Source organism: Bufo bufo, chromosome 6 (genome assembly GCF_905171765.1).
Source record: "Bufo bufo chromosome 6, aBufBuf1.1, whole genome shotgun sequence".
In the NCBI taxonomy this organism is placed as follows: Eukaryota; Metazoa; Chordata; class Amphibia; order Anura; family Bufonidae; genus Bufo; species Bufo bufo.
The window spans coordinates 165,443,558-165,462,292 of NC_053394.1; the positions used below are offsets into that span (position 1 = coordinate 165,443,558).

The 18,735-nt window shown below is 43.7% G+C and overlaps 1 protein-coding gene across 1 annotated transcript; it reads left to right on the forward strand.

Annotated features, from left to right (window-relative positions):
* Window positions 1-529: 529 nt before the first annotated feature.
* Window positions 530-15,422, forward strand: LOC121004137 (bone marrow proteoglycan-like). The gene is made up of 5 exons (XM_040436281.1): window positions 530-678; window positions 6,959-7,203; window positions 10,363-10,497; window positions 13,657-13,762; window positions 15,141-15,422. Exons 1-5 carry the CDS (start codon window positions 624-626, stop codon window positions 15,197-15,199), a joined length of 600 nt encoding a protein of 199 aa, XP_040292215.1. The 5' UTR covers window positions 530-623; the 3' UTR covers window positions 15,200-15,422.
* Window positions 15,423-18,735: the final 3,313 nt, after the last annotated feature.

Genomic DNA, 18,735 nt, shown 5'->3' on the forward strand with positions numbered 1-18,735 from the left:
AGGCACTTAGCATGTATTGTGATTGTCCATATTGCTTCCTTTACTGGCTGGATTCATTTTCCCATTGCATTATACACTGCTTGTTTCCATTGTTACAACCACCCTACAATTCAACAGCTTGCACACTATAGATAAGATCACTGGCCTATGCCTATGCCCACTTCCACGACCCCTTGCCACTAGAGAGGCCGGCACTTTTTCCAATATTGTGCAAGCACAGCCACTGCTGCTGTGGATTGCAGAATGGTCGCAACAATGGAAACAAGCAATATATAATGTGATGGAAAAATGAACGAAGCCAGCAAAGGAGGCAATATGGAAAGTCACAATACATGATAAATCTACATGATAGATGCCATTTGCTGAAGTGAGACAACCCCTTTAAAATAACTTACCTAATACTAAGAAACATTTGAGTCAAAGCAAGACTGAACCGTTAAACTTAGGTAATCATATCCGCAGATTTTATCTGATTTTGCACCATTTCTTATCAGCTTCATGGACTAATGCACCTGGGCTTTCAAGTTCCTAAAATACAGTTATAAAAGAACAGAACTGAAGAACACAGCAGCAGAACACAACTGAAGAAGACTATCTGAAGTGTAAGAAGACACTTAGAAGACATGTGGGGCCTTCTACTGCTGCTTTTGGTGGGGACCACCTTTGCTCAAGGATCTGGTGAGTTAATCATACATAGATTATCACTGATGCTGATACACATTCAGATCAGTTGTCAAGTGCTATGGTAGTTACTACTGGTATAGATAATGTATTAAATGTCTTAGACTGATATATTAGAAAATAATATTAAGATCATCTCCAAGCTGTGAAGGATAAATGACATTCCACACTATGTATTTAGCTATTCCCTCACCTGAAATTTCTCCAGCTCTATATACTTTTTTAGTGTGGAGGCCCAAAAAATGTGCCTCATATTGAAGATGAGGGTTTAGCAATATTTTTGAGGGGTAATTTTATATGTGAATCATTGCTTTTATCCCTTGTTATACATTATAAGATTGTATTTGCTTTTGCAGCTGCTAATTGACATTGAGTAATACTGCTTAGCGTACTTGTTGCTAAAATATCCAAGTCCTTCTCTGCTTTTATCACCAATTATATTGCTTTAACCACTTGCCGCAACTGTAACGCCGAAAGGCGTCATCGCGGCGGCTCCCCCAGGCTACGCTAACGCCGATTGGCGTCATCTCGCGTGAGCCGAGACTTCCTGTGAACGCGCGCACACAGGCGCGCGCGCTCACAGGATCGGAAGGTAAGCGAGTGGATCTCCAGCCTGCCAGCGGCGATCGTTCGCTGGCAGGCTAGAGATGTGATTTTTTTAACCCCTAACAGGTATATTAGAGGCTGTTTTGATAACAGCGTCTAATATACCAGCTACCTGGTCCTCTGGTGGTCCCCTTTGTTTGGATCGACCACCAGAGGACACAGGTAGCTCAGTAAAGTAGCACCAAACACCACTACACTACACTACACACCCCCGTCACTTATTAACCCCTTATTAGCCCCTGATCACCCCATATAGACTCCCTGATCACCCCCTGTCATTGATTACCCCCCTGTCATTGATCACCCCCCTGTAAAGCTCCATTCAGATGTCCGCATGATTTTTACGGATCCACTGATAGATGGATCGGATCCGCAAAACGCATACGGACGTCTGAATGGAGCCTTACAGGGGCGTGATCAATGACTGTGGTGATCACCCCATATAGACTCCCTGATCACCCCCCTGTCATTGATTACCCCCCTGTCATTGATCACCCCCCTGTAAAGCTCCATTCAGACGTCCGCATGATTTTTACGGATCCACTGATAGATGAATCGGATCCGCAAAACACATACGGACGTCTGAATGGAGCCTTACAGGGGCGTGATCAATGACTGTGTTGATCACCCCATATAGACTCCCTGATCACCCCCCTGTCATTGATTACCCCCCTGTCATTGATCACCCCCCTGTAAAGCTCCATTCAGACGTCCGCATGATTTTTACGGATCCACTAATAGATGGATCGGATCCGCAAAACACATACAGGCGTCTCCCTGGAGCCTTCCAGGGGGGGTGATCACCCCATATAGACTCCCTGATCACCCCCCTGTCATTGATCACCCCCCCTGTCATTGATCACCCCCCCTGTCAGGCTGCATTCAGATGTCCGTATGATTTTTACGGATCCACGGATACATGGATCGGATCCGCAAAACACATACGGACATCTGAATGGAGCCTTACAGGGGGGTGATCAATGACAGGGGGGTGATCACCCCATATAGACTCCCTGATCACCCCCCTGTCATTGATCACCCCCCTGTCATTGATCACCCCTCTGTAAGGCTCCATTCAGACATTTTTTTGGCCCAAGTTAGCGGAAATTATTATTTTTTTCTTACAAAGTCTCATATTCCACTAACTTGTGTCAAAAAATTAAATCTCACATGAACTCACCATACCCCTCACGGAATCCAAATGCGTAAAAATTTTTAGACATTTATATTCCAGACTTCTTCTCACGCTTTAGGGCCCCTAGAATGCCAGGGCAGTATAAATACCCCACATGTGACCCCATTTCGGAAAGAAGACACCCCCAGGTATTCCGTGAGGGGCATATTGAGTCCATGAAAGATTGAAATTTTTGTCCCAAGTTAGCGGAAAGGGAGACTTTGTGAGAAAAAAATAAATAAAATCAATTTCCGCTAACTTGTGCCAAAAAAAAATAAAAATTCTATGAACTCGCCATGCCCCACATTGAACACCTTGGGGTGTCTTCTTTCCAAAATGGGGTCACATGTGGGGTATTTATACTGCCCTGGCATTTTAGGGGCCCTAAAGCGTGAGAAGAAGTCTGGGGTCCAAATGTCTAAAAATGCCCTCATAAAAGGAATGTGGGCCCCTTTGCGCATCTAGGCTGCAAAAAAGTGTCACACATCTGGTATCGCCGTACTCAGGAGAAGTTGGGCAATGTGTTTTGGGGTGTCATTTTACATATACCCATGCTGGGTGAGATAAATATCTTGGTCAAATGCCAACTTTGTATAAAAAAATGGGAAAAGTTGTCTTTTGACGAGATATTTCTCTCACCCAGCATGAGTATATGTAAAAAGACACCCCAAAACACATTGCCCAACTTCTCCTGAATACGGCGATACCACATGTGTGACACTTTTTTGCAGCCTAGGTGGGCAAAGGGGCCCACATTCCAAAGAGCACACTTAGGATTTCACAGGTCATTTACCTACTTACCACACATTAGGGCCCCTGGAAAATGCCAGGGCAGTATAACTACCCAAAAAGTGACCCCATTTTGGAAAGAAGACACCCCAAGGTATTCCATGAGGGGCATGGCGAGTTCCTAGAATTTTATATTTTTTGTCACAAGTTAGCGGAAAATGATTTATTTTTTTTTCCTTACAAAGTCTCATATTCCACTAACTTGTGACAAAAAATAAAAACTTCCATGAACTCACTATGCCCATCACGAAATACCTTGGGGTGTCTTCTTTCCAAAATGGGGTCACTTGTGGGGTAGTTATACTGCCCTGGCATTTTAGGGGCCGAATGCGTGAGAAGTGGTTTGAAATCAAAATCTGTAAAAAATGGCCGGTGAAATCCGAAAGGTGCTCTTTGGAATGTGGGCCCCTTTGCGCACCTAGGCTGCAAAAAAGTGTCACACATGTGGTATCGCTGTACTCAGGAGAAGTTGGGAAATGTGTTTTGGGGTGTCATTTTACATATACCCATGCTGGGTGAGAGAAATATCTTGGCAAAAGACAACTTTTCCCATTTTTTTATACAAAGTTGGCATTTGACCAAGATATTTATCTCACCCAGCATGGGTATATGTAAAATGACACCCCAAAACACATTGCCCAACTTCTCTTGAGTACAGCGATACCACATGTATGACACTTTTTTGCAGCCTAGGTGGGCAAAGGGGCCCACATTCCAAAGAGCACCTTTCAGATTTCACAGGTCATTTACCTACTTACCACACATTAGGGCCCCTGGAAAATGCCAGGGCAGTATAACTACCCCACAAGTGACCCCATTTTGGAAAGAAGACACCCCAAGGTATTCCGTGAGGGGCATGGCGAGTTCCTAGAATTTTATATTTTTTGTCACAAGTTAGCGGAAAATGATGATTTATTTTTTTATTTTTTTTCCACTTACAAAGTCTCATATTCCACTAACTTGTGACAAAAAATAAAAACTTCCATGAACTCACTATGCCCATCACGAAATACCTGGGGGTGTCTTCTTTCCAAAATGGGGTCACTTGTGGGGTAGTTATACTGCCTGGCATTCTAGGGGCCCAAATGTGTGGTAAGAAGTTTGAAATCAAAATGTGTAAAAAATGACCGGTGAAATCCGAAAAGGTGCTCTTTGGAATATGGGCCCCTTTGCCCACCTAGGCTGCAAAAAAGTGTCACACATGTGGTATCTCCGTACTCAGGAGAAGTTGGGGAATGTGTTTTGGGGTGTCATTTTACATATACCCATGCTAGGTGAGAGAAATATCTTGGCAAAAGACAACTTTTCCCATTTTTTTATACAAAGTTGGCATTTGACCAAGATATTTATCTCACCCAGCATGGGTATATGTAAAATGACACCCCAAAACACATTGCCCAACTTCTCCTGAGTACGGCGATACCACATGTGTGGCACTTTTTTTCAGCCTAGGTGGGCAAAGGGGCCCACATTCCAAAGAGCACCTTTCGGATTTCACCGGTCATTTTTTACACATTTTGATTTCAAACTACTTACCACACATTTGGGCCCCTAGAATGCCAGGGCAGTATAACTACCCCACAAGTGACCCCATTTTGGAAAGAAGACACCCCAAGGTATTCGCTGATGGGCATAGTGAGTTCATAGAAGTTTTTATTTTTTGTCACAAGTTAGTGGAATATGAGACTTTGTAAGAAAAAAAAATAAATCATCATTTTCCACTAACTTGTGACAAAAAATAAAAAGTTCTATGAACTCACTATGCCCATCAGCGAATACCTTAGGGTGTCTACTTTCCGAAATGGGGTCATTTGTGGGGTGTTTGTACTGTCTGGCCATTGTAGAACCTCAGGAAACATGACAGGTGCTCAGAAAGTCAGAGCTGCTTCAAAAAGCGGAAATTCACATTTTTGTACCATAGTTTGTAAACGCTATAACTTTTACCCAAACCATTTTTTTTTTACCCAAACATTTTTTTTTTATCAAATACATGTAGAACAATAAATTTAGAGAAAAATTTATATATGGATGTCATTTTTTTTGCAAAATTTTGCAACTGAAAGTGAAAAATGTCATTTTTTTGCAAAAAAATCGTTAAATTTCGATTAATAACAAAAAAAGTAAAAGTGTCAGCAGCAATGAAATACCACCAAATGAAAGCTCTATTAGTGAGAAGAAAAGGAGGCAAAATTCATTTGGGTGGTAAGTTGCATGACCGAGCAATAAACCGCTAAAGTTGTGAAGTGCCGATTTGTAAAAAAGGGCCTGGTCACTAGGGGGGTATAAACCTGTGGTCCTTAAGTGGTTAAGGAGGACCTGGCACATCTAATGAATGTTTTAGTGACTACTTGCATTCCCAATGAAATTCTGGATCATCTTTTCACAAGTGCTCCCTTCTTCTGCTATTTCTTTTATAGATGTATGTATAAATTGACAGCTGGGTAATAGTCTATACAGTCTGTCACTAGCAGCAGTGATTGGACAATAGCAGACTGTGCAGGGGCACACCCCTAACTGTTATCACCCAGTTAGCAATTCATTCATAAACTTCTAGTAGAATTAATAGAGGAACGGAACAACACATAAAAGAAGGTTAAACTTGATAGACATGTATTTTTTCACCCTATGTAACTAATAAGAAAAGACACTCCAGAAGTTTTATGTGGAATACAATTCATTACTAAGACAGACATGTCAAGAGAGGTGACAAGTCCTCCATAATACTGCTATCTAACCAAGGTATTTCAGTAATATTTTACTATAAAGCTGAGTAACCTACAACGTTTTGTCCAGCCAGAATAAACTGATTATTTTTATGGTAAGATTCTTTCATCTCTAATGTTTAGAAATGCTATTTGACCATAGCAGCTGTGTCTGCCACCATCTAAAGCTGGTTATACACATGAGAGGAGATATATCAAGACTGGTGGACCTATCCGCCAGTCTTGATCTCCCTGCGATAGAGTAAGATGCGTCTGATTTGTTAAGAGGAAGAAGTCTCTTAGAAAATCAGGTGCATCTCTGCCCTGCGGTGTGCCAGAAACTGAAGTCTACTCCAGCTACAGGCTATCGTAGACTTCATCTATAACTTCCACTGTTTTCTGTTGAAAGTTATAGTAAATGTGGCAGCGGTGCAAAGTCACGCCCCCTGTCACTAAGCCACATCCCTTTTCCCAGTGGCAAGAAGCTTGAAAAATAAAAGTTATGGTACACAAATGCCATGCGCCATAACGTGCGACTCTTATAGGCCTTGATAAAAGTCCCATTGTATGTATGTCGGCCAAACCCACCCATTTTGGTAGGACTGGTCTTTAGTAGCCTTCCGACTCTTCCCTGATGATAGTTGTTGGACATGAGGGGTTGGTCATGTTGGACTAAAACATGCCCAATCCTTTTGTAGATAAGCCACTGCTAAATATGGTTTATGGCGACCTACTCCCTGGAATCTATGGAGAACACATGCATTCTCATCTGCAGCAGTAGCTGTTAGCCGAACAAGATCACAGTTATCTAATGTGTATTGTTCTGACAATACTGCAGGTCTTTCAGATTTCCTTTCTTTTATGCTATTCTGGTTTTAAAGGCAAAAATAAATCTGATCCAGCAAAAATGTGAATGGAGTCTTAGCCTATGATCCAAGAATGGACAACCCATTTAATTAAGCAGAAGTTGTGTTCTTTAAAATAAGATTTTTTTTTTTGTTCCCAGGAGACTATGTTCAGGATAACTCCGATCAGTTAATTAAAGCTGCCAATGAGGATGATGATAACTTTGAGTCATTTGATACAGACGATTATGAGGATGAGTTTAATGATAAAGACTTGTCTCTGGGTCAAGAAAGTGTCTGTATTAAGCCAAATTTTACTGAAAAAGCAGAAGGTGTTATGTGCCCTGATAAAGGAACATGCGGCTACCATATTTTCTTTTCCCCTAGGCGCTTTGGAAAAGCTCAGGTATGTTCATATGTCTAATAAAAAATTCTGTGTCATGTGTAAGTGTATAGTACAAAATTTCAAAGACCCTTTAGACCCAGGACAAATAGTTATATAGTTCAAATAGTCTAGTTACCTAGACTAATAGACTCCCGTTTCTGGTCAACTTAAAATATAACGTTTATTTATTTCCTATTAAAAGTAATATAACATAAAGCGGGAGAACAAGGAAAACTTTAAAAACCTAGGTATGGTAGGATCCCTAGGCAGAGCAAAGGGATAATTTCACCCATATATAGTCAGCGTACCCTAACATATAACCATCAGCTTTTTGTCTAATGTTCTAGCAATATATTTTGCCTATATAGAGTTTTATATTTAGGGTTCGCTTAGTCAGTCGTTTTCAGTCATTGTTTTCATCTTTAAGTATCTTATGCACGACTCTCCACCATTTGTGGTCACGGTTCAGAGGAGTCTGCAGATACTCCTCTCCGCGACAAGATTACTGCCTAACCTAATCTAAAATTTAAAGATCATGAGCTCCCCCAACATGTTTCACCACTGAACGTGGCTTCATCAGGGGAAAGGAGCTACTGTCAACAAGACTGCCTTGCAACTGTGTTCTTTTACCTTCTAAGGGTGGGTCATTGCGTGTATTACAGCCAATTGCTGTTCAGGCGTCTTGATTGATGGTTTAGTGGTCCGATCTGATCCTTCGTTGCTGTATTTGCGTCATAACATTGCGTCCAAAGCGCGGCACTAGGGACCGCGCATGCGCCAGAACTTTTAAGATGATAGCTGAGAGGATAGTGTTACTGAGCATGCGCATACACTTAGAAATTAGTTTCGTTTTCTTCATGCGATCGCGTCTTTCGTCGATAGCAGGGTATTGCGCATGAACTTATAGTTCGGTGGTTAGGAAGGTATCGTTAAGGCGCATGCGCCCATACTTAGATGCATCAAAGCTGTTATCACATGTGTATCTCTCTATTTCCGAGATTACATTTATGCATATGCCCAGACTTTTATGTTTAAGGGTTCAAAAAAACATATATAGATTGGAATCTATAGTTTTAAATTTATTCCATGATCGCTGATGTGGCATAACAGAGCATGCGTTATTAGTCGCATCTTGATTTTTTAATATTTATTTTTAAGGGGCTATATACTGCGCTTGCGCAGATACTTATAGTTTGAAGTCCAAAAAAGGACATTATTGCGCACGCGCCCATACTTAGTCACATCCTACGTTAGAAAAGAAATGTACCGAGCATCCTCAGAGACTCAGATGCTCGGAATAATGAGATGTCATCACCGGGCAAACGCCTATATTTGGGTATTGAGGTATTGAGGCTTTCTACCATACCTAGGTTTTTAAAGTTTTCCTTGTTCTCCCGCTTTATGTTATATTACTTTTAATAGGAAATAAATAAACGTTATATTTTAAGTTGACCAGAAAGTGTATAGTACATCCACCTACTACACATGTGTTCATATAGTCTAATCTGTAGCGATTAGACTGGCAATTCGTCAATTGGTCAACAACATTCTCTAACACTTAAAGAGGACCTTTCACCGCTCCTGGCATGTCTGTTTTAATAGCTTCATTCATTCCCCATGTGATAACAATTCTGGAGCATCTATTCTTATGTCTGTATGTTGCCCCATTCATCTATTATTTATAATAGAAGTTATGAATAACTGCTAGCAGTCTGCAGTAAGGGTACAGAGGGGTGGTAACCAGTTGGGGGGTGTACCTGCACAGTCTGAAAATGGCAGCACTAATTGGATAGAGTGAATCTGTCCCCTACTGGTTACCTCCCCTCTGTACCCTTACTGAAGGCTAATAGCAATTCATTCATAACTTATAGTGCAAATAATAAACAAATGGCACAACATAGACATAAGAATAGATGCTCCAGAATTGTTATTACATGGGGAATGCATGTAGCTGATAAAACAGACATGTCAGGAGTGGTGAAAGGGCCTCTTTAAATGAAGTATACCTAGAAGACATTAGCATGTGGGACCATAACAGAATATGATATCGAACTTTCAACAAATCTTTTTTATTGTCACTATCATTTTTTGATGTTGCATACATGGCCCTTGGATTTGTGATATCAACAACATAGCAGGTTTTGGGATTGTATTGTTTTAAACACATTTCAGCCAGTGGAGGTAAATTCAGAACCACACAGAATACTACTCTTCACTCAGGGCTGTGGCAAGGTGTAGGTACTCTTCTTAGAGCACCACCATTAAATCTCAGACATGGGGGGAGGGGTGCAACTTAACAACACAACTGTCTTCTAAGATGGTCAGGGCTGAGCCTTGCTAGTTATATTAGTAGAGCTGGGGTTTCGGTCCAGCAAATGGTTACAGTCAGGAACTATGTGACTTTTCCAATACCAAGTACCTCCTGGACAGATTTTCTAATCCTGTATAACATGTAGATAGGAAAAAACTCAAGGCCCCTTTACACTGCTCGATGGAGCAGACGATTGTTGAGAAGGAGGTGTTTTCTTCCCAACAATCACCTGCTCGTCAGTGGACCGTTGCACTTAAATGCATCTCTTCCACAGTATGAGGAAGAGTCATTGCTAATGCCATCTCTCATCCCCAGACAGAATCATGATCTGCTGCTCACAAATGATAATTAAGGTGATTTCACCAACGGTTTATTACCCGATGAAAGAGCTTAATCAGGGGCACCTTTAAACAGGCCGATCATCGCTAATGAACATTTGTGCTCACGCTCTTCCCAAGTATTGGGCAGTTTAAAGAAGACTTTAGACCGCATGGCTAGACATTTACCAAACTTATCACAGTGGCTGATGCTGGACAATAAATGTGGTGCATGGCTAGAGACTTGTCTAATTTTATACCACTTATGGTATATTGTATACCAAATTGTGCCAAAAATATGTTACATTTTGGTGCAAACTATGCCAGAATTCAGGTGTATCCCCAATAATAAATGTTATATGGGCCATAGACAGCTAGACAGTCTGCGTTTGCTACCTAATAGTTAAAAGTAGTATTGCATCTAGTAACCAAGCCCTCTCCTCCACTACCTCTCTCTGCGATATCCGTATACATTCACCATTATATAACTACACTGATGTAATAGAAGGTTCACATTTCCTTTTCTTTTTGTTGATTTTTATTTATTTATAGAAAATCTGCCGTTGTAGGAGAGGAAATCTGAGCTCCATTCACAATGCTGGATCAAATAACAATCTGCTATGTTTCTTGAGGAGAACTTGTAGAAATATCAGCTATGTTTGGATTGGTGTTAAGAAGAGAAATTCAGTAAGTATAGGAACGATTTCTATGCATATGCATAACAATAATTATATTCAGGGGCATAGCTGGAACTGACTGGGCCCCAACAGCAATTTTTTTGTCTTTGTAATCGCCATTTTCTGACAGCCAATTATATATTATTTATTTTTCTGCCTAAAGAGCTGAAGCTTTTTTTTGGTGGATGAACTGGAGTTTTTATTGCTACCATTTTCGGGGTATGACCACTTTTTGATCACTTTTGTTAAATTCTTTGGGAGGACATGGTTACAAAAAAATGGCGAATTGCGTGTTTTCATTTTTTTTACTTACGACGTACACCATGCATGAAAAATATTTTAATATTTTAATAGTGTAGACACCGCTGTTCCGCCAGGTACTAGAGGTTATTATGGCACACTTACAGTCCTGCACCCGATGCCAGCCCAGGACCATCCTGGCATCACATGTGTGCACATGTAAGTGTGACAAAATAAGCACAAGTACACAGCGTGGCAGAGAGGGGAGGCTGCCATGTAAGGCATGCTATAGTGCAGGAGGCTGGCAGAGGAAGGAGTGGGAAGAGGTTGGGATGGCCTCAGCATGCAGCGGCCAGGTGGCCACCCCAGCTTCTGCCCACTCCTTCCTCTGCCGGCCTTCTGCACTATAGCATGCATGCTATAGTACAGGAGGCTAGGATGGCTGTCAGGCGGCTGAATGCTGCAGTCTGCCCTGCACACTCACAACTGTGCCCTCATGTACCTGGCCCAACTACCCATCCTCACCACCTCTCCTCTCCCAGTACCGGCTACCCTGTCCTCCCTCATGCCCGGAACCTGCAGGTCAGGGAGAGCATTCTTTTATATGTGGCAAGGGCCAGGGCACATACCTGGCTGTATTGATGGAAGCGCTCATTGCATCCGGCACCCACAGCCTAAACTCATTATGCACCCCTTCATTATTGGAGAACATAAGCCCATATTTGGAATACTTGCCAACTCTCCTGGAAAATGGAGAGACCTCCCGGGCTCCTAGGAGATTTGCAAAATCTGCTGGGCACAGCATGGAGGGCTGTTTTCTCTCAGAAAGCAAACCTCCATATACTGTAACTGGATATGGCACTGAGATTCAGTTCCATTAGATTCATCCAAAGTACCTTGAGAGGGTGGAGTGTCTCGTAAAGGGACAGAGTGACGTTTAAAAGGGGACAGGGGCCTGAAAAAGGTGCATGGCTATGAAAGAAAAAATTTGGGACTTTTGGCACGACTTTTGCCGCAGGAGGTCACAGTGACGTCATAACAACTTGTTGAGCCACTCTACTGACTCAAAAGCTTCAGACCTAGCAATCTGAAGTCTATGATGCTGAACTGCCGCAGATGCAGCCCTCATTGTGCCACGCTTAATGGGTAGCAAGGTGGTGTCCTAGGCAGGTGCCTACCCTCACCTACCTGTCATCCCAGCCCTGGCTGCACCTTTAAATAGTTTGAGGCCACAGTGACATTTCAGCCATGGGGAATGGAAGCCCTGCAGCAACCACTGAACAAGTCCATGCCTCTTTATGGAGGTATCATCCCTTTGGCCTAGTCAGCACAGCAGTGACTGGTGTACCAGTGACAGGCAGAATTTTTACAGAAAGTATATTAAAAACCTATTTGCCCTATATTATGCAGGTTGGTAGCGTTTTTGTAAACAGATCAATATCTACCTGTATCCTGGGTGGGAAGAAGCCCATGTGCAACAGGCACCTCCCCCTAGGGCCCTCTATAACGCGACCCATGTATAGGAATGCTGAGTGGTATGTTGCGGCCTAAAATGTCTTATTGTGCGTCACGGTGCTCCTACCTGGATACCGCTGGACCCCAGGCTTTGTCTCCGAAGCAATAAATAGGGGGAATAATTGAGGGATAAAAGAATAACTGGAGTCCAGACCTTGAGATGAAGTTCAATGGCAGCTTTACTTTGCATAAACGTTCTCCAAAACGGTTTACAGGCTTTAGCATGAAACTGGCATGCAAACTCCACTCTGCTATATCTGTTTCTCTCTGACTGTGCTGTACTGACAGGCTAGCTGTATAACTCAGCTTCTTCTGTATGCTGCACTTCACTTTGCAGTCTGACTGTAGGTTATACCAGGGAACTTTCCTCCTGGCTCCTGAGGCTTCAAGCTTTGGCCTCCATGGCCAGCAGAGCTTAGGGTGCTCTGGCTGGCATGGGCACGTCCAGCAGAGATGTGCCCCTACACACCCTTCCCTTAGCAGGGGGTAAGCTAGACTGAAGCTAACTGGTCCCCACCATTCCTACAGGAAGTAGTACTAGCCCACTTCTCTCCAGAGGGGGGTTAGAATGGAAAGGAGAGTTCCATTCTACCTAAGTACAGCTCTGCCATGTTTGCTGCCACCTGCTGGTGAACCAGGCGCATTACATGAACAGTTACATAACATTAGAAATATACAGTGTGGAGGACCTGGAATAAAATGCACAAGATGACATGAGGTTAGACCTATAAAGACAGTAGCAGGGTGCAGGAGTGGTATTGCCACTCTGGGCTGTTAGGGTACTTTCACACTTGCGGCAGAGGATGACGGAACTGCCTGCCGGCAATCCTGACGCAAATGGATGGCATTTGTCAGACAGATTCGGATGCGGATCTGTCTGACAAATGCATTGAAATACCGGATCCGTCTCTCCGGTGTCATCCGGAAAAACGGATCCGGTATTTATTTATTTTTTGCATTTTTAAACCAGATCTGTTTTGCCGGAAAACATAATCGGCACTAATACATTTCAATGGAAATTAATGCCGGATCCGGTATTCTGGCAAGTGTTCAGGATTTTTGGCCGGAGAGAGAACTGCAGCATGCTGCGGTATTTTCTCCGGCCAAAAAACGTAAGAGGGACTAAACTGATGCATCCTGAACGGAATGTTCTCCATTCAGAATGCATTAGGATAAAACTGATCCGTTTTTTCCAGTATTGAGCTCCTGTGACGGAACTCAGTGCTGGAAAAGAAAAACGCTAGTGTGAAAGTAGCCTTACACATGCTCCTTACAGCCCTATGGCCCAGACGATTTTTATTCTGCCTCTGTCTCTCATAGATATATAACTGCACTGTAAAATAAAATTCTTATTTTATCTACCTGTATTTTTAACGCCGTTCACTAATTTAGTTCCAAACACAACTTATTTTAGTGCTTTCCATACGGCAATGTTGATGGAAGCAGACTGAACTATACCAATTGGGCTTGTGGACAAAATAGAAGACATGGTAAATGGTGTGTCGCTATGAATGTACAAAGTAAGTATAGATGAACATTGCTATTACCACAGTGTAATGAGCTCACAGCAGTATATTGAGCTATAGGCATGTGTTACTTATTATCTTTATGATCATAGCATTTTCCAAATTGCCCATAAAAATTGTTGGTTATCTGTGATTTTTGTTTAAGTTGACCAAAATAAACAAAAAAATCAGGTTTGATTATAATGCTTATAAGGTTATAATGCATGCAATGCTAATGTATCTGGAGCTACTAGAACCGCATCATTCAAAGGGTAAAATTTCCCTGTAGATTAGTTTAGGGCAGTGATGGCTAACCTCTGGCACTCCAGCTGTGGTGAAACTACGACTCCCAGCATGCTCCATTCATTTCTATGGAGTTCTGAGAACAGCCAAGCAAGTGTGCATCTTGGGAGTCGTAGTATTACCACAGCTGGAGTGCCGGAGGTTAGCCATCACAGGTTTAGGCCCCGTTGCCGTATTGCGGACCGCATTTGCGGATCCACAATACACAGGCGCTGTTTCGTGGGCATTCCGCATCATGGATGCGGACCCATTCACTTCAATGGGTCCGCAAATCCGGAGATGCGGAATGGTGCAGAACGGAACCACGGAACGGAACCCTACGGAAGCACTACGGAGTGCTTCCGTGGGGTTTCATCCCGTTCTTCTGTTCCGCAAAAAGATAGAACATGTCCTATCTTTTTGCGGAATGGCCGGATCGCGGACCCATTCAAGTGAATGGGTCCGCGATCCGCTGCAGCTGCCCCAAGGACTGTGCTCGTGCATTGAGGCCCGCATTTTGCGGGCCGCAGCACGACCACGGGGCGCACACGCCCGTGGGAAAGAGGCCTCAGGCTAACAACTGTGCATATGTTACTGGTAATGGATTGTCCTATGGATGTGCAGCGGACTTTACCTTGTGAGAGGGTGAAATCGGTTCTGAAAATCTGCTTTTCCATAAGATAGTTTGAAAATCCACACCACGCGCATTTTTCCATGCAGAATTATTTTCTACTATGTGTGGATAAGTAACTTGCGACTTTTCCCCGCTGACGCCAGGTCTAAAAACTGGGGCGTGGTGTGGGCGAGAGGGGAACGACCGACAGGCCCGTCTCATTCATCATTTTCTACGCCTGTTTTAGGCATAGAAAATGGTCTAAATGTAAGACAGCAAGGAAGCTGTAAATAAGGGGACTGTGGTATTTAGCATCCTAGATGAGTTATGTAGCGTGATTTGTTCTAGTCATCAGTGCAAGCCTAGACAATGCTGCTCCTACAGTGTCATGTACACAGCTCCCATGCAGATCTGAGTATCAACATGGTTATAGACTAGAAACAAACCATGAGTCTACTGTCTTCTAACCTTAATCCTAACCCTTTTATCTACTTGCAGCCGGCCAGTGGTTCACTTTGAAGTGCAGGACTCGATTGCCATTTGTCTGCACTTTTTGAGAATGAACCCCCCAGCTCATGCCCCTTTATACACCAGCTTTGAATAATAGTAACTCTGAAGACGTATAAAGAAATGGTTTGCCATGCACTGGTGTTGGATTAGCAGTGAAATCGTGGAATACAACAGTCCCTGGACTCTCATAATTGTTCCATAACCATGCTCCAACAACCTACTTTTCTGCTATGTAGCTTATAATAAAAGTTTTATACATGTTCATGCTAATGGATTTGTCGTTACTCCCTTTATTATTGTATAATATTAATGGCTGACATTAGACTATTTTGTTTGGCTTTGGAGTCAAGACTGGCAGCCATCTGTGCTGGAACCTCAAAGATATCTTTATCAGGTATCTTTTCTGACCTTTCCATTAACAGGTCCTTTCAGCTGGGGTAAATACTAATGTTACTACAAGGGGGAATTACAGAATGCCCCACACATCTGGTACTCAGGACCGTCTTTAACCGCTTGCCGTCACACTAACGCCGAAAGGCGTGAGTGCGGCGGCTCTCTCAGGTCACACTAACACCGAAAGGCGTCATCTCGTGAGACCCGAGATTTCCTGTGAGCGCACGTTCACAGGATTGCGCAGTTCATAAGTTCATCTACAGCCTGCCCCAGCGATCATTGGCTGGCAGGCTGTAGATTTTTAAAAGATCCAATCAAAGAGGTATGTCAGACGCTATTTTGTAAATAGCGTCTGATATACCTGCTACCTGGTCCTCTGGTGGTCCCTTTTGCTTGGATCGACCACCAGAGGACACAGGCAGCTCTGTAAGTAGCATCAATCACCACACATACACTACACATTTCCCCCCTGTCACTTATTAACCCCTTATTAACCCCTGATCACCCATATTAGACTCCCTGATCACCCCCCTGTCACCCCCCTGTCATTGATCACCCCCCTGTAAGGGTCTCTCATCACCGAAAGGTAGTTATCTACTTGCTAGGTAGTTAGCTCCCAGCCCACCGCACCGCAGTCACTGATTAGTCGCTGATTAGAATCATCGCTGTCGCTAATCAGCACTAGTACTATATAGTATCTGTAGGTGATCAAGACTGATCGCAATCAGATCTATATAAGTACATTAGGGTCACCTTAGGCTCTACAAAAAACGCAGCGTTCGCCCGATCAGGCCTGATCTTGTGCGCACACTTGTGTTCAGTCCGCCCCACCGCAGTGCCAGAAATTATTTTTTTCTGATCACTGCAAAAACACAGTAAAATCGCTGCACCGCTATAAAAATCACTTTTGAGCTTTTTGGATCTTTATTAGCGATCGCAGCTTTACTTCGCAAGCACTCCTTTTTACTAGGTAGGTTTGCTCTTTTTCCTGGGTAGTCTCAGAGGAATATCTCCTAAATTTAGTGAACCCAAAATGTCAAACAAGGGGTATTCCGCTGAAGAGGCCTACAGGATTCTAGCCGTGATGGATGAAAGCGATGGGGACGCCTCACCCGCTGAATCCAGTGGTTCAGAGTATGAACCTGTAGACAGCAGTGGCACTCTAACCGCTAGCGAAGATGACGAGTTTGAGGTCCCTGCTACGGTCAGGCGTACCCAATCCCATGTCAGTGTTCTGCATACCCCGCATGATGAGCCTCATTTGCAGCAGAGTGGTGCTTGCACTGATCTTTTTTATGGTGCGGCATACACCAGCAGCGCAGCACATCCTGGACCTTCTACCAGCACTGTCGTATTCCCTGGTGAAGTGGCAAGCACCAGAAGGGCAGTTCCAGCTGGTACGGTAGCACGTGCAGTAACTCCCCCGTCACAGCCACCACGTTCACAGGCCCGTAGAGCCCTTAGTCTCCCAGAGGTGCTGGCAAACCCTAATTGGCACTCCCCTGCTTCCGCCGCACCCGTATTGCCCCCTTTCACCGTCCAGTCTGGAGTTTGCGTGGAGACAGCTCATTTAGGATCAGCCCTCAAGTTTTTTGAGCTGTTCTTCACCGCGGATCTCTATGACTTAGTTGTGGCAGAAACCAACCGCTACACCACACAGTACATAACCGCCAATCCGGAAAGCTTCTATGCCCAGCCTTACCGGTGGAAACCAGTCACAGTTTCCGAATTTAATATTTTTTTGGGCCTTCTCCTCAGCATGGGTCTAACTAAAAAAAATGTATTGCGGTCCTATTGGTCTAAAGACCCAATACATTACATGCCCATGTTCTCTGCTGCAATGTCCAGGGCACGTTTTGAGGTCATCATGTGCTTTATGCATTTCGCTGACAATAAAACCTGTCATCCAAGAGGCCACCCTGCTTATGACCGGCTCCACAAAATTCAGCCCCTCATAGACCATTTGTCATCCAGATTTGCAGATGCGTATACCCCCAATCAGAACATCTGCATAGACGAATCCCTAGTACATTTTACCGGGCGCCTTGGCATCAAACAGTACATCCCCAGCAAGCACACCCGGTATGGGGTCAAACTGTATAAGCTCTGTGAAAGGGCCACAGGCTATACATATCGTTCTAGGGTCTATGAGGGAAAAGACTCAAAACTGGAGCTGGTCGGATGTCCTGACTACCTGGGGAGCAGTGGCAAGATTGTCTGGGACTTGGTGTCACCCTTACTCCACAAGGGGTACCACTTATACGTGAACAATTTTTACTCAAGTGTGGCCCTCTTTAGGCACTTATATCTAGTCGGAATTCAATGCTGTGGCACTGCGCGACCTAGTCACTGGGGCTTCCCCCAACGGCTCGTTAATACCCGACTTGCACGGGGGAGAGGGCTGCCTTGTGTGACCAAGAACTGCTCGCGGTGAAGTGGAGGGACAAGAGGGACGTTTAGCTTCTGTCCACCATTCACGCAGACAAGACTGTCCAAATTGAAAGGGCAACTGGAGTCATTGTGAAACCCCTCTCTGTCCACGACTATAACCTTCACATGGGAGGGGTGGACTTCAATGACCAGATGTTGGCTCCCTATTTAGTCTAGTCTGTATATTTAATTCAATTGGCTGTATATAATAGTTTTGTTCTCTACAGTAAGGCTGGGAGAACAGGATCCTTCCTAAAATTCCAGGAAGAGATCATTTCGGAAATCCTGTATCCAGGAGGGTCCGTGCCCCAAGTCCCTGATGTAGTGAGCCGGCTACATGGCAGACACTTCCCGAGTGTCTATCCTGGTACCCCAACTCAACGTTCCCCAAGAAAAAGATGTTGTGTCTGTAGCAGGGGTGGAATAAGGCGTGACACCACCTTTTTTTGTCCTGACTGTCCTGACCAGCCTGCCCTATGCATAAGGGGAGTGTTTCCCCAAGTACCACACACAGGTAACCTATTAGTGTAGGGATTGCGTGACACAGGACAGGCACACAGGGGTCTTAGGGCCCTTTCACACAGAGCTGCCACAAACCTCTCCTTTCACCTGGGACAAAGTGCATAATGTACTTCGCCACATCTCTGGGCGATTTGCGCTTTGCGCATTGTCCCATGGGGAAGGAGAGGTTTATCCTCTAAAGGTAAAAAAAATAAAAATCACAGGTAAGCAAAAAAGTTAATGTTCTGTTTCAAAAGTT